The sequence below is a fragment of the Montipora foliosa genome, chromosome 2 (genome assembly GCF_036669935.1).
Source record: "Montipora foliosa isolate CH-2021 chromosome 2, ASM3666993v2, whole genome shotgun sequence".
In the NCBI taxonomy this organism is placed as follows: Eukaryota; Metazoa; Cnidaria; class Anthozoa; order Scleractinia; family Acroporidae; genus Montipora; species Montipora foliosa.
Window position 1 is genome coordinate 49,762,022 of NC_090870.1, and position 27,500 is coordinate 49,789,521.

The following is a 27,500-nucleotide window of genomic DNA, read 5'->3' on the forward strand; positions in this document are numbered from 1 at the left end:
CATCGAAACGTCTGGTTTATTTTTAAAACACTGGCGCATTTTCTCAATTAACTTTTAGGCCCTGTTTACAAGCAGGTAGGGTAGCCCTACTGCTAGGGTTACTCTAGCAGGGGGGTCAAAGATAGCACGGGTTTACAAGCAAAAATTGCATAGGTAGGGTTACCCTACCACCCGGGACAACTTTGTGTGCTTGGTAACCGCCAGCATCGGAAACACTGCTAAAAAGTTGTCCCGGGTAGGCGAGTTGTCCCTAGCAGAGCGTTACTTTACAAGGCAGCTAGGGTTACCCTAGCAATCAGATAGGGTTACCCTAGCGCCAGGGTAACCCTAGCTGCCTTGTAAACACGTCGATGAAAAATATTATTTCCCGTTACTGTGATAATTTCGTTACAACCGCAAGTCGTTCGGAATGGAAAGTGTGTATCAACATTGGAGAAACAAAATTGGCATGAGCGATATGGTTGTTTGGAAAACAATTTTTAAATGTCTTGTTAAGGCCTGGCCAAACGCTCGCAACATTTCAATGCAACACCTTGCAAAAGGACAGAGGTTGTGAGGACAGAGGGCCAAGCACTGATTGGGGACATTACAAAGAGATCAATTCAAATCAAATCAAATCATGTCAAATCACAGGTCGGTTTTTAGAGCAGAGGGGACAACCTGAGTACCGGAAGGAAAACCTCTCGAAGCAGAGTAGAGTACCAACAAACTGATGACACATTTCAAGCCAAAACAAAGAGATTCCCCTCGATGATACATCTTTGCCAGGAAAAAGACTACAAGGCAATCTCAAATTTTCAATTTATTAAAACAATTCAAAGCTTTATGTACAATCGCAACAAAGGTCTTTTTCCCTTCAGCGTCTCTTTGATTCACCATGAAGTTTCGCGGACACGAGCAAAGGTCCGTTCACCAATCAGCTCGGTCGTTCTTTCAAACCGCCGAAAACGTGATGTAATGGTTAGGTTAGTCGGATGACCATAGTTTGAACGTGCGGTCAAAGGAGCTTGATACAAGATACTGTCCATCTATGAAGAAGAAAGGTTGAGATATTTTATTGTACACATTCGTCGCTTAAATGTTGTCCCATTGATGATTCTTTTGAACTTATGGAGCGTTATCTGCACATGCTTTAATAGGCCAGTTTCGTATTCTAACGGTTGGACTGGATCTAGCATGAAATGGAGGCTAATGCGGGCAAATTAATTTGCATTTGAAAAGATTTGCCCGCATTAGCCTCCATTTCGTGCTAGATCCATTCCAACCGTGAGAATTCGCAAACGGTCTATTCGGAACTTGGAACTGCCATATAGCGATAGCCAGCGGAGCTGGCGGTTTTGTTGTGACGGAACGCGACAAGCAACGGGGAGCTTGAGCACGCGCGTTTTTGAGACGCGGAAGGCAACCGGAAAGAGAACATTTCGCGTGACAGGACAGTGGTATCTGCCAGATTTTTATACTAATCATCTCTAATGGAGAAAAGATACTTAGCAATGTAAATGTGGTTGTGTGAAGACAAGTTAAAAGGGAAAACAGCTTTCTTCCTGTTGCCGTCCACGTGACAAAAACGCGCGTGCTTAAGCTCCTTATCGAGAGGGGAAGCCGCGAGAAGGATGGGGTTTCCCCAACCCAGCCTTCTCGCGCCGATCGAAATCTCTCACGAATCGCCAGCTACGCAGGCTAATAAAGTGAATTATCGCTTCGTTAGAGATTGTATATATGAAAGGCACATTGTTAGTTATTTAGCTTTTATTGTATTTATTGCAAATTGGCTCTGAAAAGCCCTATTAGGGAGACCAAAAAACCTATTGTATTGTATTTTATGTAATAAGCACAATAATGCACGCATTTTGATTGGTTGTCAGCTACGATCTATTAGAGGACAGACGCATGTCATCATCAAAAACTGTTAATTCTTTATTATATCTAACAAATAGATTCCACATAGAACATCCATCCATATTTACTACATACTCAACAAAATGTCACGTTTCTGATTGGTCAATGACGAATGTATAAATATTTGTAGAGTGCAATACGGAGTTATGAAGTGATTTTGTCGAGTATAAAATAGATAAAAAATAGTATGAACTTTCTCGTGCCTTTAGTGATTTATGGTCACTCGTTATGTTTCGAAAGTTCGCAATTTGGAAAGGAGCAAAACATTTTAAAACATCACTCGTGCCCATAAATCACGAAATGCACTTGCGTTCCTACGTTTTTCTGATTGGTCAATGACGAAAGCATAAATACGTTATAGAGTGCAATAGTGTTTTCACGTGACGTCACAGCGGCCATGTTGGTGTACCTAAACAATGGAGCGGCGACCATGATGGTGTACCCAACTAATCCTCTGGGAATTGAGCTCTATTATCATGAAAACGTTTTCGTTTGTTTCGGTGGAAAAACAAGTTTACTAACCATGTGAGTAAAAACACTCTATAGAGGTTAGAGGGTGCAATACAAACACAGCGATGGAGGAATAGGTCATTTCCGAGTTCATGTCTGCCTCCTCTTCAAAGCGAGTCTAAGTGCGAAGTTTTTATGATGGTAATTAGTTCTACTTTACATATGAATGAAAACTAATTTTCATAAGACTTTGAAATTAAACTCGCTTTGAAGAGAAGGCAGCCATGAACTCGGAAATGGCCTATTTTGTTGAGTGCATAGTAAACAAAAAATCGTATCAACCGTTTGCTCGTGCATTTCGATTTTTGGCTATATGTTTTGAAAGTTCTCAAAATTACGGCGACTGTAATTTGAGAACTTTCAAAACACTACTTGTGCCCAAAAATAACGAAATACGCTAGCAGGTACATACGATTTCCTATACTTCTTGGCCTGACAGCTGCGAGTCTTCCATAGCACAGAGGCAGACCATCGAAAATAGCAATCGGAAGGTTGTGAGGTCGACTTCTGTGAGGAGCCCTCGTATTTTTTCCGAACATCCCCGAGTCAGCATCGGATGAAAAATACATCTTTACGATGTCAAAGCCTGAATGGTCGCCCAACCAGAAAATCAAGCCCACCCGGCATCTCCCGATAAGCGGACTGGTACTATATTCAAGGCTCTCGAGCGGTGTTTAAAACCCACTGACCTGGTGAAACGTCCACACAACTGATCTTCTGCTCATGGCCTGTTAGAGTCTTCAGCGGCGCCCATCCCGGATGCGACCAAACCTAGACGTGCAATTGTGACAGACCACAGTCAATAGAGGGGAATGGTTATGAAACCCGACAAATTTCTTTGTTGTAGGTTTTTGTTCTCTTTTTTGGCCTTGAACTTGCACAAAACACAATGGTTGTTTACTCCGCACTGAGGAACTAACCAATAGAAACGTGTTGGTGATGTGATTCATGCATAGTGTATGAGCGCAAAACAAAAGATTGTGCACGGTGGTGGACTGCTCCTTTGATGTTAACTATGGTCAGACAGATTTTCTAAAAAGCTTAAATGACAGGAGGGGATGATTCCTTTTGCTCGTTTTAACGCTGTATTTAATGAACCCTCGCTCTCGACTTAGAAATAATGTGTGAAACAGTGATAGCGGCGAATGTAAGAAACGTTGAATGAGTTTAGGCGTGCTGGGATGGCACAGTGGTGAGAGCACTAGCCTCTCATCAATGTGGCCTGGGTTCGATTCCCAGACTCGGCGTCGTCATATGTGGGTTGAGTTTGTTGGTTCTCTACTCTGTTCCGTGAGGTTTTTATCCGGGTACTCCGGTTTCCCCTCTCCTCAAAAATCAACATTTGACTTTATTTGCGTTAATTGTTGATGTCAGTTTACAGTAGTGCTCCAGGGCTAGAACTACTAGACACTTAAACAAAGTTCCTTTCCTTTCCTTTCCGTTTCTTATATTCATTTTTCGGGATCCTTAACCCTTCCCTCCCTGAGAATGACACTCGTGAATTTTAGGTCGTGTCTATTGGGATCAACCGTTTTTAGTTGGTTGGGTGTTTTCGTGTTCTATTGGGAAAAAACCGTTTTCGGTTGGTTTGGTTGATCAACTTTTTCAACCGACATCAAACTAGGTTGAAACGGTTGAAAAAACATTGGCAGCAACCACTGTCGTTTACGCGGGCCATTTAAAGTCGGCCGCGGGCTCCTGCCGTGTTCTTTTCAGGCCTCAACTTGTCAACGCTGAGAAGTCTGGTAATAACTTTTCCCAGGAGTTACCGCGTTTCAACCGAAAACGGTTGGAAAAGTGTTCTATTGGGAAACCTCAACCGCCTCAACCGAAACTGGTTGCGGTTGAAACGGTTGATCCCAACAGAACACAACCTTACTCTGTCTAACGCAAGACGATTCTGCTCGTCTCGTCAACGGGGCCTGGTTCAGAGGTGAACTTCCATAAATTTCTTCGTTGACTGGTCATGAGAATTTGGTGTTATGTCAGGATCATACCATTAAGCTGATAATAACCTTCAATCTCAATACTTGTTTACCTATCAATGTATTGAAATTGAGAGGTGAATTTGAATACTGATCAATGATGAGAGTCAAAGGATTTTTAAGTCGCTCTATTTAGCGCGAGGGATTGTTATTTCTCTAAATGGCCGAATGCGAGCTGCATAGGCATAACAGGATATTCGATTGAAAGAACTTCGATCAACGACGCCCTCGTTTTACCTAAGAACTGATTCTTGAGTACACTTGTCGTAAATTGTATGGAAAAGTACAACCTCGATGCAACAAAACAATGATTAAAAGGCCTAATTTACCCTAGTAGGGGACAGATAATTTACCTAGTAGCGTGTCCTCGTGTCCTGCCTTTGGGCGTATTCGTTTCGTTAAATAATTTCCCGAATATCTCGGTATCTTGTTAAATTAAGGTTCTACTGTTTCTCGAACCTGTCGAAAATTTAAAGTACATGTACTTGAATGCTACAAACGTCGACCATGTTAGTTGTCATTTGTGAGTAACCAGATCTGACATGCAAGCACAGGTTTTATTACTTTGTCATCTCAGATATTATCAAATTATTACCTTGATGGTTGCGTCATAGGAGGCCGACGTTAAGTAGTCATCTGGAAAAAGAGATAAAGGCGCACCCGTGTTACAACTCGGAGAACAACCCTCTCATTCTATCTGTCTTTTCCATCTACATCTAGTGCCCTTGACTTACGGCTGTTTCTGCTATGGGGGCCCCTTACACCATGAGCATTTTTGAGACACCGGTAGTTCAGCTGGTTGAGCGCCGGGCTGCCAAGCGGGAGGTCGTGAGTTCGACTCCGACCGGACCAACCCTTAGGGTCTTTAAATAACTGAGGAGAAAGTGCTGCCTTTGTAATTACATCCGCAAATGGTTAGACTTTCAAGTCTTCTCGGATAAGGACCATAAACCGTAGGCCCGGTCTCACATGTATCTTCTATGTTCAAAACCTTCCTGTGGGACGTTAGAGAACCCACACACTAATCGAGAAGAATAGGGGATGAAATTCCCGGTGTTGTGGCTGTCCTCTGTGAGTATATGGGTGGGTGGGTATAGCAGGTCCACATCAGCTGAATAGCTGCCAAAACTTCAACCTGCTCAAACAAATAAATGACAAACAAACACCACCTCCAGATCGGTAACAGGACAGACCACAACACCGGGAACTCCGCCCCATCCTCTTTGCGAACAGTGTGCGTAAGCAATGAGCCGAATGATTATCAACGTTCATGCAATCTTGAGTATCAAAACTAAATTTGGCGGTTGATTCACATTTATCTTACTTCGCTTGGTAACCGGTTAAAAATCTCGCAGCACGTGCAACAACGACTGCGATGGAATGCAACGTACAGTTGGGACGTAGGACGGGCTACCTGTATTTACTTTGTGTCATCATGGACACATTGGGATTGCCCATATCATAAAGTGATTGACAAGTGCACTTAATTTGTGTTGGTTTCAAGACAATCAATTAAGAAACTTCGTATATATGGTAGGTAGTACGTAATTTACAGAAAAGTACGGAAAACGATTTTAAGGACCAAGCAAGCTAAGAAAGCCTTAGCTAAGGTGTTACTTGAGCCAAGTTGTAAATGAGTCATTTTAACGATGGTGATGAACAAGGGAATATATCGGTCGGGTGTCACAATTCTTCACGCGATCGTAACTCCGACTTGTTGGCGGTGAGAATTACACAGCTTCGCGATGTTCTGTTACGCAGTATTTATCATATTCTTGGTTTTCACGTGACGTCACAGCCACTATGTTGGTGTCCCCAAACAAAGAAACAGCGGCCATGTTGCTTTCCCAACCAATCCCCCGGGAATTGAACTCTATTATTATGCAAATATTTTCTTTTGTTTTCGTTGAAAAGCATGCCTGTTGATCACGTGAGTGAAAACCAAGAATTGGCTGGAGATATTTTGAACAAATCGAGACAAATTCACTCCCCTTGGCGAAATTAAAAAGTTTAAAACAGCGAAGAAAAATGCCCGAACACACATAGAACCAGTGCTTTTCGCGTGACGGGATGCCTGTGATCACTATGGCTACCGATTTACCACATGAAATCGAGACGAAATACCAGCCAGCCAGTCCGCCGAAAACCTTGTAATCAACTGGCATCGAAAACGTCATAAAAAAAACGTGAGAGATCTCGAAAAACGATAAAAATAGTATGCGTTCTCCTCTGTCTGCTCTCCTCTGTCGAACGCAAAAATATCACGGTGTTTTTTCGCAGTGACTCCATACAAACAATCGATCGTCATTTCCCCATGACGTATCAAAACCGAGATGCGCAAGGGTTATAAGTCCGTGTCCTAGTACACGAAATGAAAAATCCCCTTAAAATTCCTTATCCAATTCAGTACTCAACGTCATCTGCGACGAGTGGTGATGTGCAGTAACGTACATCGACGTTTGGTGATGGCTGGTAACTTAGAATAACGGGTTGTGATGTGTAGTAACGGAGATCGACGTTAGACTATATAAAGTACATAACTAGTATTGATGCGTAGGGTTGACCGATGACGTTGAGTACGACACTGCATAAGGAATTTTAATGGGGATTTTTCATTTAGTGCACTTAGACACAGAATTACAACCCGCAAGCACGTGTGACGTAATTCAAGATGGCGCTTAAACAGGGAATTATAAACAAAAAGCAGAAGAACGAAACGAAACGAAACTCGCTAAAGCTCACCCTATTCACAGGATACCCAAGATTAGAAATTGCGTTCTCTTAATGTCGAACCACATGAATTTAACAGAAGTAGAAATATATAATAAAAACACACGAAAATATGTTTTGATGGATTTGTCCCTCCCCAGGATAAGTCTAAAGACCGTTGCATTACCATGAAACTTGACGTGTGAGATTAAGTTGGTGTGTGCTGGTATTGTGTAGATGCTCTGTCTCTTTCTTAAATCCCATAAAATGATCTTTTGGTCCTCGCTTCCTGTTGCAATGCGATATCTGAAAAAGAATGGTTTTGAGTACCAATCAGATCAATAAACAACCTTTCTACTCCTTTACAAAACAGTCTGAAAAATGTCACGGTCATAACTCACCCATCACGAGCAAAGTCGATTCCAAGAACTTTCTTTAAGTGCCCATCGAGGGGCATGATGCACTGACCAGTTCTTAAGTCCCACACCAGTCCCCTTCCATCAAACCCGCTAAAAAAAGAAGAGCAAAAATGGTATCTACGGCAAATTGAAGAAGGACAGAAGAAAAGCTACGAAAGGAAGTTTTAACAATTTGCAAAGCATGTGGGTAATTCTATCCCATCTTGATAGATTAGACTGGTATCATCTATTCCGGGGTTGGGGGGGGGGGGGGGGGAGTTAACCCATATAAAAAGGACGGGGGTGATCCAGTCTTATGGGCGTGGCCCCAAGAGGTACCAAATTATGGGTTTTACTTATACAAAATTTAAAAATAGTTAATTGTCAAATGTCTCCTGTCATAATTTTTCGGTTGAACACCCTAAAAGGTACCGATAAAGCTCCCGTTGTGGACCTTTTAAGGCTGAACACCCTAAGAGGTACCAAAACCGCTTTTTTAATCCCTAAAAGGTACGACGAGCAGCCCCGTTCTTTTTATCAGGAGTGCCCACCCCCCGCCCGGGTCATGTAGCCCAGTGGATAAAAATACAAACTTGTGGATAACTTTCCAATGGCCGCAGTTGTTCATAGGCCGGATAACTTTACGTTTACCAGTTTCAGCACTTGGGCTCCTTCAATTTTACTACTGTCTGTTTGTTTATTTGTTTGTTTGTCATCTATTTGTTTGAGCAGGTTGAAGTTTTGGCAGCTATTCAGCTGATGTGGACCTGGTATACCCACCCACCCATATACTCACAAAGGACAGCCACAACACCGGGAACTTCATCCCCTACTCTTCTCGAATAGTGTGTGAGTTCTTTAACGTCCCACAGGGAACTTATGAATATGGAAGATATTTGTGAGACCGGGCCTACGGTTTATAGTTCTTATCCGAGAAGACTTGAAAGTCTACAAATTTGCGGATGTAATTACAAAGGAAGCACTTTCTCCTCAAAGACCCTGAGTGTTGGTCCGGCCGGAGTTGAACTCACGACCTCCCGCATGGCAGCCCGGTACTCAACCAACTGACCCACCGGTGCGCGGTGGTCTGTTATGTGGTTTCATCGATCAGTAGTCCATTTAGAAGATTACGCCAGGTAGACCACATTGCTGAAGGAAAGGCCAGATCACAACACCTACTCTTCTCGACTAGTGTGTGGGATCTTTAACGTCCCTAGGAGTTCATGAACATTGAAGGATTGTGAGACAGGGCCTACGGTTTATGGTCCTTATCCGAGAAGACTTGAAAGTCCAACCATTTGCAGCTGTCAAGGTCTGGCCAAACGCTAGCAACATTTTCAACGCAACATCTTGCAACATTGTTGGGCACAACATGTTGCATACGTTTGGCCACCCTGTTGCGATATGTTGCGATATGTTGCAACATGTTGGGTGAAATTTGAAAACGGTCAAATTTTTCGTGCAGCATTTTGGATGTTGCATGATGTTGTACTCGTTTAGCCACGTTCACAAAACATTCTTGCGCTAGGGCATGCGCGCTAGGTCCACTTGTTGCGCGCCAGGGGCCTGGGTCACACAAACATCGACATTTTGAGTTGAGAATGTTGAAAATGTTGCGTGCGCTTGGCCAGCACGTTCAACACATGTCGCAACATCATGCAACAATGTTGCAAGATGTTGTGTTGAAATGTTGCCAACCATATTACATAGGCAGCACTTCCTCCTCAGTTCCTCCTGAGTGTTGGTCCGGATGGAGTCGAACTGACGTCCTCCCGCATGCCAACCAAATGCTCACCCAACTGCGCCACCAGTGGATAAGTCACTACCCAGCAGTTTCAATCGGTGCAAAGACCTTAAGTATTTGCTGGCGTAACTGTGAATAGGCATACCCTAAACACATCTAAGTAAAGGCGTGTTCGAGAACCTTTGTCAATGTTGAACACGAAGTATACCTTACAATCTGGATAACGACTCATCCACTGAACAAAGTTATCCATCCTTTCAACAATGGGGCTTGGACCGTAGCAGAGAGAATTCTTGGATAAATATTTTACAGCCGTTTGAAAGGGCAATTCACACTGTAGGACTTTCTCGCTAGCTTCTTGCTAGCTTGCTTGCTACTGTCATCTGGGAATATTTCAACTTTGGCATCAAAACCTTCAGTACATTACTGTTTTCCCAAGTTTAGCATTAGAATTCAGTTCACATCAGAACTCATTCAGTTAAGGGAAAAAGGGTCATCATAGTTTGTACATTGAAATTTAGCAGCACCCCTACCATGTTGCAACCAGTGATCCATCAACTTGAAAAGCAACATTGTAAACCTCTCTTGAGTGGCCTTCCTGGAATGAACACAGAAAAATCAGGTATACAACTTGCAAAAACAAAATAAAGAATTTTCAAAAGCCATATAACAGTAACAAAAAGTACTTGATGAAGAACTTCTTTTAACTGCTCTAAATCCCACAATCTCCACGAATTATCAAAACTGCAAAAAAAGAAAAAACAAATAAATGGACTTGTCGAGGTCATTAATAATTCATGAAGGAAAATCAACAAATCGAATGTGGTTCAGAAGTTTGAACTCTTATTGACAACGATATTTACCATCACAGTGATCAAAATGTCGTATACTCAGGAGGGCCCAGCAAAGAAAATGTTATTTCAGAGTGTGACCAGGATCATGACATAAAGAGCAAGCATTGTCTTTTTATGACAAAAGGTAGTATGACGAAAGCCACATATCTTTCTTGCAATCTGATTAGTTTATTTCCCAAATGAGTCTTTCTGATGGGCTATTACAATTGCGTGACACATTGACGCAAGCAGCGTTGTCTAGACTCTTATCAACAACGGCAATTAGTTTGCAAGGTTACAAGCAATTTTGTTGAAATAAGAAATGTTATGTACTGTAATAATTTTTTTTTCTTCATGAAAATTTCTTGCATTATGAAAAACAACACCCAGCCTACATGAACAATGAATGCAAACATTAAATGAGTCACATAAAACATGATCACGTCATATTGAGTTGCCTTTGCTCGTACTGTATTTATCACATGATCTCTCACATATTTTCCTCAATCATCATCAGTGTGTTTTCAGTTGAAATTTTTTATTAAGGCAAATTTTTTCCTTCACTCACCAGCAACTAGCTAAAAATCGCCCAGAGGGATGATATGCCACACGAGAAACACGCTTTTCATGTCCTTCTATGTTTGCAAGAGGTGTGTCCCTAACAAAAGTGGCCATGTAACATTGGTAGAATATGATGTGTTCATTGCATCAAAATAATATAAACATCATTTAACATTACTGTTGGATTAATTAAACACCTGAAAGACGAAACTAGGCTTCTCACTCTGTCTCATCCCATTCTGGTCACTGATAGGAACTGCCTAAAGGGAACAAGATGCTAACCCTTTGACCCCTGCAGCAGCCGTCGTTGACAGGTAAAATCCGTGTTACTCTCAGGAGGGAAGAGGATAAATGGTGAGGAACTCAAGCCAGCCACACTCCCGAAATAGCCAACCAGGTACCTCATGCCCACAAAGGGTCTCTGTCTAATGCCAGACAATTTTACTCGTCTGGATGGGGACCCCCTCAGAACTTCCACTCCACCACAAAATATTAATAACCAAAAGCCACTTTGATAGTTTTTCAAAGAAAGCATTTGTATTGGAATTTATGACTCACAATTGCTTATTTTACTTTAGAAATTCTTAATAACAATAATTATCATTATTGTGGTTGCCTTTTGCAATTCCCAATTTGCAGCATCTTGAAAACTTGAAAGTGAAATAAAGACTGAACATTGTTTATGTTAATAGAGAAACTTTGCTTTTCTTTTAACATAAATTCGGTTTTAATGGGGACATAGTTTTTCAGTGTGTGATTAGTCAATGCATGAGCAACGATCAATGACCCAATTGACATTACACCTGACAAAAATAGAAAAGCAGCAAGGGTAAAAATGAAAAGAATAATGACTGGATTGTTTATGAATGGGGTAACATATTTTTTCTAGTTGTACTGCAAAAACCCACTGAAATAAAACAGAATATTGGCAAAGTACTGGGTAACTGGGTTTTGTGAATGCGTCATATGCATGTGCACGCAGAAGTATAAATGTACATGTACAGTAACTTCCTTTCAGGACCAAATACAACAAGATCCATTCCTTACATGTTGAGGGACCAAAGAAGAACTGCACCATTCGCGTCACAGGATGCCATGCAAGGACCTGTTTCATCTAACGACAATGTAGCTTCAGGGTGGAATACTATTGAACCAACTCGCTCATTGTGACCTGCAACCACGTTGAAATGAGAAATAACTAATTTATATAACATGATGATCATTAAATGCTGTGCTGAGGGCATGGTCACCTTTTCACAGTACAAGTTTACATGCCATTTTTTATCTATATTACACTCATTTTTTAAGAGTCTTGTAGTAATAAAATACTGTTCATTTTGCTTCATTGCACTACATGTACATTGTACGTCAAGTTTGTGAAAAACACCAAAGCCAAAAATAATGTACCAATTCAAGTCCTCTCCTTTCATTCCTCTCCTGCTAGGGCTTGCAATCATTTTGTTCTAGTATCTAAGATTTATCTTCATTATCAAAATTAATAAAATAAATTTCTACTGTAACAAAAATAAATTATTATTATTATTATTATTATTATTATTATTATTCAAGTGAAGCTATGATCTTCGCAGTTACGAGCGTAGAGAAGCCTGAAAAATTCAGGACTTCAACGGGGTTTGAACCCGGGACCTCGCGATTCCGGTGCGACGCTCTAACCAAGCTCAGTTAGAGCATCGCACCGGAATTGCGAGGTCACGGGTTCAAACCCCGTTGAAGTCCTGAATTTTTCAGGCTTCTCTACGCAATTGCAAAAATTGCCCTCATAACTGCGAAGATCATAGCTTCACTTGATTTCATATCCGCAGTTCATATATGATTCATTTCATATACCATTTTATTATTATTATTATTATTATTATTATTATTATTATTATTATTATTTTAACAGGGCAACATTTCCCATATGCTATGCTACAATATCATTGCAGCAGAGTTCGATTTTAACTTGAATCCTAGTGGTAACTTAGTTTAACCTCAAACCAGCTTCTTACACATAGTGAATCTGAACCACATACATCTACACTGTATAGCAATTGGAGGGTTATTCTTTAAAAATTCTTTTTTGAGAAATTGGATTTCCTCCCAAGTAATCCAAATTGGTATCATAAAAATCTCATTTTTCATACAGTAACCTTTCCATGACATATAGGATACATCTAAAAAGACAACCAAGTTGAGAAAACCTCTGACTGGTACCGATACGATCAAGGTTATGCCTTTAGAAACAGGCCATTTTAATACATGTAGGCGTCAAGAAATGTTCACTCACAAATCACTTGAGTCTAGATACAATGTAGACTGAGGCAGTAAACATACTGTAACAAAGTTTTCCCATAACTCCAAGCCACAAGTAAACATACATGTAAATAGTTACAAAAACCTAAAAATAACACAAATACTAACAATAACTCTACTGCTGTAAATACATTGTTGATGCATGAACTTAATGGGACACTGTGACATTTATAGAGAAGCATTTCATTGGTTGCAATCCTAGACTTAAATCCAGCTGTTTCATGGAACTTGAAACTAGACTTCTATTAATTATTTTTTTTCTGATTCTTTACCTCTTAGAACTGCTAAGGGCTCACAGTCTGGAATTGACCAAAGTTTGCACAAGCCACTCCTAAATGTAACACAAAAAGTTGAGTCGTCAAAAAAGGGTGTAAAACTGAATGATTCATTTCATCTGGAATAATTTCAAATTGTAAACACTTTTACTCAAATTTAAGGATGGTGCCTGCTATTGTTATTCCACATTATATTCTGTACACCTCGAGATAATAGGGTTTCCTGTCGGTGATGCTCACTAATACAGGGATATTTTTGTGCAGTTTAAAACTATCTGGAGAAAGTAGATCTTAGTAAGTAGTCTTGGTATACAAAAAGAAAATTGGGGGTAACCATGCATTTCTGAGCAGTCTGATAATTAAGCTTCAATTTGAGAAAGAATGCCCTACATTGCTTTGTATTTTAAAGCTTTTTATAAATATTATTCATGCATTATCTTGGAAAAATGTGTTGTTACCCCCAATTTTCTTTTTGGATTTCTAACAAAGACACTTGTTAAGATCTACATTTCCTGCATACTCATAAACCAGGGAAAAATACCTTTCAATTAGTAGGCACCGTCCTTAAGTTACAGCAATCAAGCAATAAATCTGCATTTTTCTGAACCTACCAAGATGCTGTAGCCAGCATGCTTGAGTCTGGTGAAAACTGACAATATGAAAGTGGCCTGTCATCACCAATCTGACTGCAAAAGTTGTTCAGACCCTAAAAGAAAACAATCTGATTCTTAAAATATATACAATGTACATTTATTTCATTTCAATCAGATCAGATACATTATGCTATAATTTCATTCATCCAGTTCTTCATGGCAAAACATGAGTGCAACATAATTATTGAAAAATAATGCTCCCAACTGTGTGGCTTTATACATGTACTGTACGTGTAGCTCAGTTTGTAGAGAATTGCAGCTGCATCACAGAGGTCATGGATTCAAATCAGGTGTCTATCGAGAGACAATTCCTTAAATTGTCCAGATAAGCGAGAGAATCACTTCTCTCTTTCGTCTATAGCCCGCACTTCACATTACACACATTCATTTCACTATCTTTCAGATCATGGAACGACGTTGCTCTTATATTGCATTGACTGCATGTATTGTCTTAACTTGAATTTGAATGAGACACACACAGTACATAAGGCTTATTACAACACCAAAACTAGCTCAAAAGATTAACTCTGCAGCAAATCAAATGAGGATTTTGAAATCAAAAGGTAATCAGGGATGCTACCAAATCCTACATGTAACTGCACAATTACTGTGGTGTACATGTATTTTTGTCTTTTTACTGTATTTTCACTGGGATCTTTGCATCATTAATTATTTTTGTCTTAATGAAGGCTCCAGTACCCAGTAAATTGTATTATCCTGACTTCTACATAAACAACATAACAGTCACTGGTACTGTATTTTGTGACAGTCTCATTTGCACAGAAGTTCTTTGATCAAATCCAGCAAGACTGTCTTCAGTGTATGTGCTGGCAGAGATAGACCACAACACCAGCAGTTGACACCACGGCCTCCACGTGAACAGTTAGTTTGTGAGTTCTTTGCATGTATGTCCAACAGTGTAAACAGTAAGGGTTGTGATACAGGGCCATACAGGACAAACTTGAAAGCCTCACAATTTTGCAGACATCTTTAGTTATTAATTTATTACAAAGGAAGCACTTTCAGTTATTTTAAGAACCTGGTTGTTGGTCCCATCAGGGTTCAAGCCTTTGAAATCGAGCATAATACTGATTCTACGAGATATACATGTAGTAAATGTACTTACAAAATCCAGGAGGGTCTTTGCAAGTATACATGTACTGTAGGACTTAGCTTTTATCATGATAAATTAATCGTTAAAACTTCAGTTTCTTCAAAAGATCTCTAGTAATAATTTTTATTTGTTACAAGATCGTACAGGTTTCTTTCAACATTGAATGTGTTGCCTCAACTTGTATTCCAGTAGGATTTCTTCACAGAGGCAAACCATTGTAAGCAGCAAATTATTACAGTCAAAACTGCTGAAGCGTTCCTCTGACGAGAGGATTAATAAGTTCGTTATTGCAAATTTTATTTCAGGAATCATTTCAATAATCTGGTCATCGGATGAATAATGCAAAATTTAAATCAAGCCTCAGTTCAAAACTCCAATTTTGATGGGATTATTGCTCACTTCCGGTGCCAGACTGGCATGAGAATTTGACAGGTGTATCAATTTGCATAATCTGCCAAGGTCGTAAAAAGAGTGATTTGCCTTTCTTTTTAAATTCATTTCTCTGTCCAATCTTTGGAATTCTTCTCTTTATTATTATTATTATTATTATTATTATTATTATTATTATTATTATTATTATTATGATTATTATTATTATTATCATCATTATTATTACAAATTACAAATTTGAAATTCCATATATTACAAATTTTACAAACTCAAGGAATGACAATTTACATAGACAATTGAGCACACCGGAAGGTAGCAAAGGCTAATCTAGGCTGGTACGCTTGGAGATAGAAGTTACAGTTAATCATGATTTCGGGAACAAAAAGTAAGTACAGTTTCAGTTAACAAATGATTACACACAAGGAGTAAATAAAAGGAGTAAATAAAAGTGTTTATGCTATAATAAGGTGGTTAAATAACTATAATTAGCCTGGATTGCAGACTTGTTAGACTATCTATGTTGAGATCTGGAATTCGAAAACATACTGTCTCAAGTTTGAGGATACTGGTAAGATTACAGAAAGGTATGTTGCTAGAGTGAAATGACCATTGTTTGATAAATTATGGCAGATTATGCAAATCAGTAAACTTGTGAAATAGACCAATTTCGATATATTAAAATTCAGTCCGAAACAAAATGCATCATCTCGAGGCTCTGGGGAATAAATATCAGGATTTGTATGAGTTTATTCCCCAGAGCCTCGAGATGGTGCCTTTTGTTTCGGACTGAATAATAATATATCGAAATTGGTCTATTCTCACGTCGGCCTGTTTGGCTTGATTTGAATTTTGCATTATTCATCCGACGAACAGATTATTGAAATGATTACTGAAATCAAATTTGCAATAACGAACTCATTAATCCGCTCGTCAGAGGAACGCTTGAGTTGTTTTGACTGTAATGACCAAATGATTTTTTTGTTCAATTGTACGATTAATGTCACTGTTCCTGGGTATCAACAAAAAAATGTTTTTTTTGTTCAATTGTACGATATAGCAATATTTTTCCCAAACTAAACAGCCCTGATTTCCTCTTTCCAGCCAATCTGCTTCAGCGAATTGGCAGAAAGTCCCACAAGCATACATCTAAGTATGTGTATGACTGCCAGAACATCAAAAATCACTTGGTCGTTACAGTCAAAACAACTCAAGCGTTCCTCTGACGAGCAAATTAAAAACCAACCCGTAATTTCCGGTGCAACTCTTGTGTCTTAGCAGCCTTTTCAGGGTCAGGTCTGGCTTGTTGAATGCGCATTTGTTTCAGTCTCTCACACGCTCTGTGAAAAACAAGACAGAATTGACACCTTAGTGTTAGAGGATGGACTTACAGTGTAGTTTGGTTTTAAGAACTAACTTTTTTCTGATAATAAAATGTACAGGACTGTAATCTCTCTACTTTTGGCAAATATATTTGCCATTTCTCCTAATCAAATATTATTACAGACCCTACTTATTTGGCTACAAGCCAAGCTCAGCTATAAGCCGAGACCCCAAACATCTTACGCAAAAAATCAATTTGATCGACACGAATTGTAAATGCATAAAGCAGTCATGAATGTACCTTGGCAAAGAGTACTTGGCAATCCACATGCGTGCAACTTTGAGTTCAGGGGGACCTTCGTGATACCAGACTTCTTCTTCTAACTCCTGAAACAGCAATCAATTCAGATTAGCCTTTTGTGCAGGGAAAAAAAACCCAGGAAAAGAGTAGTAAAGAGTTAGCAGCACAACACATGTATTCCTCTCAAGCACAAAAAGCATAGTAGAAGCATACTGTAGCAGACAATGTGAGACACTGGAGATATGTACATGTACATGTATCATTAAAACAAAACCAGTTCTTCCATGAATTGATGCTGTGACATTTGCATATACTGTACATGCATGACCCGAGAAGTATGTCTAAAGGTCACAACTTTTCAACGTTCATTCCCTGTGACACACATGTATGTACCCATAGTAGAAAAGCCTTTTTGGGAAAAATGTTTGAAAAAGGCATTGCTTTGTCCCTCCCTCCCTCCTCTCCCTGGGGGTTCTGTAAGTACATGTATGTCGTTACTCTCCACTGAGGGTCATCAGCGTGACAGGTGCGAGGTGTTGGCCCATGAATGGTTGCCATGGTTACCTCCTTACTACCGGGGGCAGGCATGCCCCTTGTGGCAACATAAGAGCACCTTTTCCAACCTCATCAAGGTCAATGAGTTTAATGAAGAAAGGCAAAAATTAATACATGTAGATCAAAACTAACATAAGCTTCTAGACATGTCAAATATTTATCACAGGAAAAGTCCTGTGATATCGCCACTTCAAGTCTCAAAACTTAACTCAAAAGCTTCTCCGGAGACCTTGAATGTCACAAAACCGAGTGTCAAGTATCAAGTTTTGAAGGACTGTCAATTTACATGTACATACTGGTACTGCAAATTCAAACTACAGCTCTCGTTTTTACTTTTACGGCCACCTCGCCCTCAGGAAGATTACTGTTAAACCACTAATGTGTGTGAATGCAGTATTGTACATGTAAAACATAGACTAAGAGCATTTTAATAACTTTTGAACAACATTGCAGATAGAACTTCCAAGGTGCCCTTTGGAATCTACAAAGTCATGTACAGTCATGTACATGTATACATGATGTCAGCATATAGAATCACTGTTACATAACATTAAATGTTCATGTACTAATATGTGTAATTATGTATTTTGCAATCTTATTCCCATAAGTGGTGGACTAGATCACACAGTAAGAGAACTGATACAATAAATATTTCAACATGTGAACTTGAACATACTTCTTTAGGTTTTAGTTTTTCTTCCTCTTCCCTTCTGGGAACATCTTCCCCTTAAAAGAAAACACTACCAGGTTAACTGTGAATGTTACTTGAATTTTATTTTACCATAAAATTACTACTCACTTTAGAGTTCACCAAGACCCCAACATTTTACACACCGCTCAAATAAATCTGTCCACTAATAACCAACATACTCATGGTGGTGGTGGTGGTAGTAGTAGTAGTAGTAGTAGTAGTAGTAGTAAAACTTTATTTTGACTCAAATTTAAGAGTAGCACTAAGGGCACTAGTACATGTATCTCCGAGTTACAAAAATGTTAAGGAAAAGAGATAAAAATTACAGTGTATGTTGCAGGTCATTTTGTTCCTTAGGTTAATTCATTTCCAAACCAGGTCAATTTGTTTCAACCTTGGTTGAAATTGCAAGAAAGAAAGCCTTTGACGTCCCAAAGGTTCAAGTTATCGTGTACAGTAGAAATAATGGATGTGCAGATTTTACTGGTACTGTATATCTGTGACATTGATTCTTACCAAGTTCAGACAAGAGTTTTCTTAATCTGTCTCTTCTCTCAGGGGGACCTTCTCCAAACAAAGCTAATTATCAGAAGAAATGGCACAGGTTATACTTGAATGAAAGAATCTCACACTTAAGGTAGCACCAAAAAATTATTCCAATTTGCGGGATTGAACATAAATTTTTTTGAAGGTTCCAAATGACTCACTGATTGGTTGGCCAAGCTCTCTCAGCCGTGCCTTTACTGATGCATCATCTGTGGGTACTGTGATTGCACGAGCCTGCAAAAATCCAAAGGTTACAGTGATATGAACACAACATGTCTACTTACTGTACATGTAAAAAGTCACTGCTTACCAGCCAGAAGGCCCATTAGGCCGGCACTTATCTCCGGTTTCAGTAGCATTAAGCGACTAGGAGTATTTATACTCCCCCCTGGATGGGATGCTAGTCCATCGCAGGGTTACCCCCAGCATTACGCCGGTACCCAATTATACACCTGGGTGGAGAGAGGCAGCGTGAGAGTAAAGTGTCTTGCCCAAGAACACAATGCAATGTCCCCGGCCAGGCCCCGGACCTGGACCACTCGATCCAGAGTCGAGCGCACTAACCATGAGGCCACCGCGCGTACTTACTGTACATGTATGGACATAAAATTCAATTTCATTAATATGTAGTGAAGGAGATGAACAATCTTCATGGTAGATACATGTAATTCAAAGTTAACTATGAAAACTAAATCTGAACTACATGTACATCGTTGCTGTAAATCTATGTACATTAGTATTAATTTTACCTGTGTATAAGTTGATTATACTCCCTAGGGAAAGGGTGCATGGGGTGCACACTCCACCCCCCTTCCCCCCTCCTGAGATGACCTGAGGCTTTCTAATGGAACTGGTATTTTGCCAAAAAAAAAAAACATTACCAGTCATTCTATGCCATTCATTAGTGGAGCACCCCCTCCTAAGAAAAATCCTGGATCTGCCCCTGAGCCTACAGACCAGTAGAACACATTGTCCACTCAGAACCTACATGTTGATAAACAACCCAGCTTCCCACAAATTCTTATAGCTCAATGGATATGTAGAGGTCCGACCAGTGTTAGGAAGGTCGTACTCTACATGTAGGACCATATCCTGCCAAGGTTGCTGGTTTTTCAGTTGCCCTTTTCCCCGCAGCCAAGCAACAAGCTTGGGAAAAAACGGTATGCCCTCGTCAACTCATTGACAACTGAACCCCTTCCCTCCCCTCCCCCCCTCCCCCCCCCCCCCCCCCAATCCCTCCCCAAGCGACAAGTAAAATTATCTGGTGTTAGAAAGAAAGAGTCTCACTTCTAGGAGTCAATGGGCTATGTCTCATTGCATTTTAATATCAGTGTGCCATCTTATTTTCATGTACCTTTTTCCTCCGCTCGAATTCTGCTAAGAGCTCCTGATGCCTCTCACTGGTTTGGTCTTCTGATAACTCCAGGTATTCCCCTACATGCCATAAAGTAGAGACATGGTAAACAGGTCCACGAAAAAAAAATCAAAATGATTTTTTTTCTTATGATTACCTCAGTCCAATCGGCAACCCTTTCAAAAAGCTTAGCTTTTGAAAAGGTGGACTGCACAGTGTAACATGCATGTATAAATCTCTATTCACTGGACAAGCAATACTGAAGTACGGATAGCGACCACTCCAATAGATACATTTTAGCAACATCCACCCTTTGAACAATTACAGCCAGGCAGTGGGTTTTTATTGACATATACAGGTTGAAAGCTTATGGCTTACCATCACTAATATTTATATTTCCCGCTCTAATTCCGGCCAGAACAGCTGCCGATACACTGGTTTCCTCGCTCTCCTCTTCATCTTCTTTCTCTTTGTCATCGTTGGACGGTCCGACCGCCAAGCGTTCTTTCTCTACAGTCTCAAGACTTCCAAAATGAATTCTTGGCTTCTTAACAAGCGGAGATCCATCTTCATCATCTGACATCTTGAATATTCAAGCCTTCGCATGAAAAGATTGTTTCCCCGAAGAACACCCACGCGGGACATCCTAAGATACGCTCCATGTAAGCTTTCTTGTAATGCCACTGACTATTAAAAAATTCACAAGCCGAGAAAACTTTTCCTTACAGTTTTCCAAGAGAAAAGAAAATAAGAGCGATATCCTTCAAAAACCGGAAGAAAGAACGCTGCAAGTGCATTACAGGAAGAAAAATACTACTTCTACGATCCCAGATAATCCCAGATATCTTACTTGCAGCACTTCTTCGAATCTGGCCTTAGTAGCCACGGCTGCCTTAGCACCCTAGCCTTCATATTTTCCCACCTTCCAAGGTTAGTGGGAATATAAGCTGACACGTTCACTGTAGTCTGTTTGTATGTTTTGTTAGTAAAATGTGATCTTTCGGTGGTGTTGATCACTACAAAACGAACCAAATGTCGGTCGTTCGACTTGGCCGCCTTTTGTGTCGTACGATTTTCAACGCCCTTCCTGATTTAAGAGGTAAGAAGTCCTTAATTAGTTAATTACTATCTACGAAATCTAGACTGTGCGAGTTCTGGCCAAACACTCCAAACACCTAAGTTACTTATATGTTGTATTACTGTTCTTAGCTCTCAAAGCATCGGGCAGAGTTCCCACCAAGCCAGGGCTTAACAGTCGTAGTGAATTCAGGGATGTCAAGTGTACTAGGGTTTGTACCAACCGTGCGCGTTCGCTGCAAGCTGGCGCTGATCGACGTGTTATTTCCACGAATTTGTGGAGAGGGCTCACTGCCAGAGTAGGATTGTACGCAAACGGTCAGGCAGCTGTCTTACGAAGTAAGTCCGTGTTCAGTCACGGTACTTTTTCTGGGTCATCCTTCGTGCAAGAAGCTGTGGAACTCTCTGTTGACCTTGTACAAAAGGCCGAATTACAAAATACAGGAACGCGTATTTCTATTAATATAGACACCAATGAAATACCAAGTGAGCTTTCGTGGGAAAACATGATACAATGTCTCTTCACATGTGAAGATAACATGTTATTTTCACATGTGAAAAGATCACTGTTGCTATGGTCACATGTGAAAATCATGCCTTTTGATGCCTTTCGTGAAATGATTTAGTATTTCATTGGTGTTTGCTACACGGCCAACGTTTGTAAAAACGTAACCCTTCTTTATATAATAAATAGAATGTTACATGGCCGCTTGGAGATACGAATTTCTCTTCTCATGTTGAAAAATATTTCACTGGTTCGCTGCGTTCACTCATAAAATATTTTTCAACGCTCGAAGAGAAATTTCGTTATCTCCACGTGGCCATGTAATATCCTCTATATATAATGCAATTAAGAACATTATACTACTACCTGAGAAATTTCTGGAATTTGATTGGCTGAGAGCAAAAGTATTTCAGCTTAATTTGAAACAACTACAGGTACATGTGAAAATTACAGTTACTACAGAAACCAAAATCACGAAACAATCTCGTCACACAAGTTACGAAAAAATGGCGGAAAGATTTCCAGATTTTGAAATTCAGGAGAGTCAAGAACTAAACAAAAATTCAGAAAACCAAAACAATAAGAAAAGTACATCGACCTGGTGCAATGTCTGGACCAGCTGGGCCGAAAACAAGAACTTTGAAACCAATTTGCTCGCCTATGAAGTGAAAGGACTCAACGAAAAGTTGCAAAAGTTGCATAAATTTCTCAGGTTGTAGTATAAACAAATAATAGTGTGATTTGTATGTTGTATTTGGCATAAATACCACTCATGATAAAAAATTATTTCAAAATTGTCCCAAATTTCACTCATCTAAAGGCTTGTGAAATCATGTGTAACAATTTTGAAATATTACTTGTGGTATTTATGCCAAATATCACAACAAATCATGCTATTACCTGTACAAATTAACTTGCCATTGTTATGTGCTCCATTCGTCACAAGGAAAGGAGATGTTGAAATGGTATATGAAATGAATCAAAATTATATGAACTGTGGATATGAAATCAAGTGAAGCTATGATCTTCGCAGTTATGAACACAATTTTTACAATTGCGTAGAGAAGCCTGAAAACGTCAGTGGCTTCATAGCTCAGCTGGTTAGAGCGTCGCACCGGAATCGCGAGGTCACGGGTTCAAACCCTGTTGAAGTCCTGAATTTTTCAAGTTTCTCTACGCAATTGTAAAAATTGCATTCATAGCTGCGAAGATCATAGCTTCACTTGAAAGGAGATGTACTCTCATCAAAGTCTTGATGACAAAGTCTTCTGTTTTACATACTAGTTGCTCCCAATCTGCTCCAGAGATTTTTTAAACTTTGCAGAGAGTTTCATCTCTGCAACATATTTTACAGTCTAATTAATTACGAGTATCTACATCACCCCCAGACCTGCAATGACTTTACGGCAGTTATTTAACAACATCATTACATGTAAGTCAAAAGATGAACACACATCAACAGACCAGGAGCAGTTATAATATCTCATGCTGGTACTTGCTAGCCTAAACTTTCTTCCTGTTTTCTTAATCAAAGAGGTATCAAATTTAATGATCATTGGTTTGAATATTTTTATTGCAAGGGATGGCAATGTCACATCTGCTGAAAGGTTGTGGACTCAAAGCACCAGTTTTTGCATTTCTCGGATTTGCTTATGTTTGTGAGTACTGTCCATAGATTATACAATAATTGCAGCCTTTAAGAGTTGTGATTTGTTTTGTTCATGTTTATCAGTTTGTTTTTATCTTGCAATATGAAATTAGCGGTAGGTAGCAATACCAGTCCACCTAAAGATGTCCAAGAAGAAGAACAGTTTAGAAAGATGCAGTATTGGATTCAAGGAGTGTTGCAGACTTCACACCAAGCTTCACAGGTACACACAGTCAGGATTAGATTTATCTTGCAATCTCATTTTTATTTCTCATCAGGTAGCGTAGGTTGATTTAAATTGTCTCTAAACAAGAACAAAGTTTCAAAGCATGTACTATTGAATTAATTGTAAAATTCTTCTTTTTCTTTAGCATCCAGCTAATAATGGGCAGCCTTCAATTTCCAAACTGAAGCTTAAGGATTTTGAAATTGGTGAAAGACTTGGAGAACGTTCTTGCTGTTCTGTTGTTTATGCTGCCAAAAACAAAGAACATGAAGTAAGGAATTTGATTTTTATGTAGTGATATTTAAGCTGGGGTCATCCTTGGTGTGAATGTGTGAAACTCAGGCATGGTATACACTGTAAGAAAAAGAAGGCAAACGAATTTAGATATACATTGTAGACTAGAGGAAACAAAGAAATGCCTTCAGAACTAATATCTAGGGCAAACCCCTTGCATTCTTATAACATGAATACATACACGTTTCTAATGTTATCGTCTAACCAATAGAATTATACAGATTACTTTCAAACTTCTTTTTTTGTCTACCAGTTGGTTATGAATAAAATCATTAATTTTTTTAGTCCTCTGAACCCATGTCTTGGTATAATTCTGTTTTATCTTGTCTCTCTCAACAGTATGCTGTTAAGATGCTGTTCAATTTTGGAACAAACTCACAAAGCAGCTCACTACACAAGGCAAGTTGTAAGGATGTTTCCTCTTTTCTTGATACCAAAGCGTTGAGCATCGATATCAGGCAGGGAGAATGACCATTGCAAGCTCAGTTACTTGTGTTACCAGATACTGTACCATACCTATCCTGCAGGTTATACATTGTCTAATCAATAACTGTTAATACAGTGGAGATAACCCTGGGATTTGCCCAACTGAGATTATCTTTTTCCACAGGGATTTGCAAAGGAATGGCAAGTTCTTTCTGTGCAAACACAGGAAAATACCTCAACAGAAGGTATGCATTGTGCAACATTTACACCCTGCAATATGCTTTTTTCCCACATTCCTTACAGGTTCAGTTTCAGGTACTGCTTTTCAATCTAAATTTCCCATTTCCTATACATGACTGTACAAATCATGCTTTTCACTCAAGTTGTCTATTTCAGGTACTCACCCACCCCACCCCCTTCCTTTCCATTTGTGACATCTTGATTATACCAACATTTAGAAAAACCTTATTCGTGTTAATGAAAATGAACCAATGTCTTGCACAGGTCTAACCTACACAAGCCTGCCACCACACCCAAATATTTGTCCCATCCTTGGTGCCTTTGCTGATGATGTACCATGTCTGCCAGATGCTATCAGCAATTACCCAGCAGCATTGCCTCCATTGTACGGTGAAGGAAGCTTTGGGAGAAATCGCACATTGTTCTTGGTAATGCCAAGGTTGGTGTCATGCAACAGATACCATTCAATCATGTATTGAAGGGATGTGTGCATTTATAGCATTTAAAAGTGATTTCTTCAGCATAATCTTATTCAAGACCATTCAATCACATACTAATCATGGTATCTTGTTTAGGGGTGCAGGGATGGCACAGTGGGGAGTCAGGGTGGTTTAGTGGTCATCAACCATGCCTCCCACCTCTGTGACCCAGGTTCAACTCTGGCCTCGGGTCATATGTGGGCTGAGTTTCAGTCGATCTCAATCTGACTCCGAGGGTTTTTCTCCGGGTACTCCGGTTTTCCTCCCTCCTCAAAATCGACTCCCGGCCTATTCCATCAGGCTGTGGTGCTGTGCTCCGAGGTTATACATGGGTCGTGTTCAGGGGCCGAGCACCTAGCCGGCAGCACAGCTCCTTCGGCCCGACCTCGTTGAGCTGCGCCCTTAGTAATTCAGTCTCCGACTGCGAGAAAGGGCGATTAGCAGATCACATATTGGTGAGAGCACTCACCTCCCACCAATGTGGCCTGGGTTCAATTCCAAGACTGTGTCATATGTGGGTTGAGTTTGTTGGTTCTCTTCTCTGCTCTGTTTTTCTCAAAAACCAATATTTGAGTTGATTTGAGTTAATTTCATAATTTAGTGTCCCCAATTAGTGCTCTAGTACTAAATCCATTGATGCTTAAATAAAGTTGTTATAATCATCATCGTCGTCATCATCATCATCATCATCATCATCATCATTATTATTATTATTATTATTATTATTATTATTATTATTATAAAGTTTAGTTGGGTAGTGCCTCTTGTGAAATGCTAGGTTTCATTGCCCTTACTTGCAAGGAATATTGTTGTTTTTGTTCATTTTATTTTCCTCTCATCCATTGGTTACGTTTTCTTTATGAGTTGCAACTGAACCAAATAAATAGGGTAGAACCTCTTCAAAGAACTGTCACAGATGTTTGCAAAAATTTAGGTTAATAGGATTAGAAGTGACAACAACAAAAAATTTCCCTATTTCCTTAATTTTTTTTTCTTGTGAAAGATTCTTCACAGGAGTTAAGAGCAGTTTTCTGTTTTATATTAAATGTCAGAGTCCTTCAATTTCCAGGTACATCTCTTTTTGTTATAACATACTTGAAAGTTATTCTTCTCTATACCAGGTATAACAGAACAGTTAGAGAATTCCTTGCTTCAAATCAAAGCCCAGACCAACGGATCGCTACATTCCTAATGCTTCAGCTACTGCAAGGCATCTCGCACCTGACCAGACACGGAATTTCCCACAGAGATCTCAAGACTGATAACTTGCTGTTAGATGAAATCGCTGGTGACTCATGCCCTCAGTTGGCAATAGCTGACTTTGGATGTTGCTTAGCTGACAAGCAATGGGGATTGAAACTTCCATTCATAACAGAGGAGATTGATCGGGGAGGAAACATTGCCCTCATGGCTCCTGAGGTGACACTTTTGATAACAAACTGAATAATATTTGGTTCTGGAAAGTCTTGTTTTTGTTTGGGAGATTTCTTGGTTCTGAATGGGCTAGGCTTGGAAACATTTTATATTTGTATTTTTCTTGAGGTGCCTGGAGCCCGAATAAGCTCAAATGGTTTCTACATGTATATGGGCATCCTCGCCTTAGGTTTTTTGTTTTTTGTGGATTATTTAATATCTCTTGTAGTTTAACGTATCTTTTTTTTTTCAATTTAACATAACAAAAGTGGCACAAATAAAATGAACTGAACTGAACTGAACTTGTTTGGTCATGCGATCCTAACAGATGAAAACTGTTACTGGACTTCTTGCAGGACTTGAGAATAGGCTTGAATTCGCAATGTTCTTTGTTACCTTTTTTGAAACTTTAAGCCAACAGAGGAGCCCATTACCCTGAGCCTACATCTTCCATTAACTCTCTGAGTCAACCCTGTCCCATATCTTTGTATTTTTAGAAGCACCTCCAAGGGGAGTTTTTGTGGCCAATCCTAAGAGACCTATGGTGAGCCATTGGTTATGCCACATGCAGCACACCCAAAACACAAAAGTATTTCAAAATATAGCAGTTTTAAAAAATAAAAAGACAATTATGTATGGAAGCTCTGAATAATGACCTCCAGGACAACATTGTTCAAGGGTACACTATAGATACCAAGGTTACGTGACTGAAGAGGTACATTGTATGTGATCTCCCCACCAATAATGATAGCCATTATTACAACTTAGTCAGCCACAACCTTATTGAACTTCATTTAATTGAGCAACAATTCATGGCAGTGTCCCTTTTAACATGAAGACATACATTAAAAGAATGGTATCTTGGGTATATGTGGATGATTTGTCAAAATCCACTGTGGTCGCATACAGAGTTCTATGGTAATTTGTGTCATAAAAAGCCCCTAATGGCAATGTGTCTGCACTAAGATATGTGGTGCTGTCTGTCGTAAAATGTAGGAGTGCATCCATTTCACAAGGACATTGGTTTAATTGGTCTTAACA

At 39.6% G+C, this 27,500-nt stretch overlaps 2 protein-coding genes across 2 annotated transcripts in view; one reads left to right on the top strand and one right to left on the bottom strand.

Moving 5' to 3' along the window:
• Positions 1-789: 789 nt before the first annotated feature.
• LOC137993440 (U4/U6 small nuclear ribonucleoprotein Prp4-like) lies at positions 790-20,811 on the bottom strand. The gene is made up of 18 exons (XM_068839289.1): positions 20,530-20,811; positions 20,152-20,231; positions 18,959-19,031; positions 18,768-18,830; positions 18,237-18,286; positions 17,006-17,091; positions 16,628-16,721; positions 13,839-13,933; positions 13,225-13,283; positions 11,687-11,810; positions 10,647-10,736; positions 9,932-9,989; positions 9,779-9,843; positions 7,505-7,612; positions 7,291-7,409; positions 4,990-5,030; positions 3,099-3,180; positions 790-1,028 (listed from the first exon to the last, which is right to left on the bottom strand). The coding sequence occupies exons 1-18, from the start codon at positions 20,732-20,734 to the stop codon at positions 967-969; spliced, it is 1,554 nt and encodes a 517-aa protein (XP_068695390.1). The 5' UTR covers positions 20,735-20,811; the 3' UTR covers positions 790-966.
• Positions 20,812-21,060: 249 nt separating this feature from the next.
• The window catches only part of LOC137993439 (serine/threonine-protein kinase Pink1, mitochondrial-like), a 14,666-nt gene continuing 8,226 nt past the window's right edge, over positions 21,061-27,500 (top strand). Inside the window, exons 1-9 of the mRNA XM_068839288.1 lie at positions 21,061-21,250; positions 21,361-21,567; positions 23,314-23,391; positions 23,495-23,604; positions 23,753-23,878; positions 24,241-24,300; positions 24,512-24,572; positions 24,832-25,006; positions 26,168-26,465. Of these exons, the coding sequence (XP_068695389.1) occupies positions 21,184-21,250; positions 21,361-21,567; positions 23,314-23,391; positions 23,495-23,604; positions 23,753-23,878; positions 24,241-24,300; positions 24,512-24,572; positions 24,832-25,006; positions 26,168-26,465 (1,182 nt within the window). The 5' untranslated portion in view covers positions 21,061-21,183. The remainder of the gene's footprint in view (positions 21,251-21,360; positions 21,568-23,313; positions 23,392-23,494; positions 23,605-23,752; positions 23,879-24,240; positions 24,301-24,511; positions 24,573-24,831; positions 25,007-26,167; positions 26,466-27,500) is intronic.

What these genes read in the sequence shown, in the direction of transcription:
- LOC137993440 (XM_068839289.1), bottom strand. Translation starts at nt 20,734, where the DNA reads ATGTCAGATGATGAAGATGGATCTCCGCTTGTTAAGAAGCCAAGAATT. An exon ending in GCCAAGTACTCTTTGCCAAG is followed by an intron (nt 16,722 to 17,005) that starts GTACATTCATGA and finishes TGTTTTTCACAG; the next exon opens with AGCGTGTGAGAGACTGAAAC. An exon ending in CGATTTTTAGCTAGTTGCTG is followed by an intron (nt 9,990 to 10,646) that starts GTGAGTGAAGGA and finishes CTTTTTTTGCAG; the next exon opens with TTTTGATAATTCGTGGAGAT.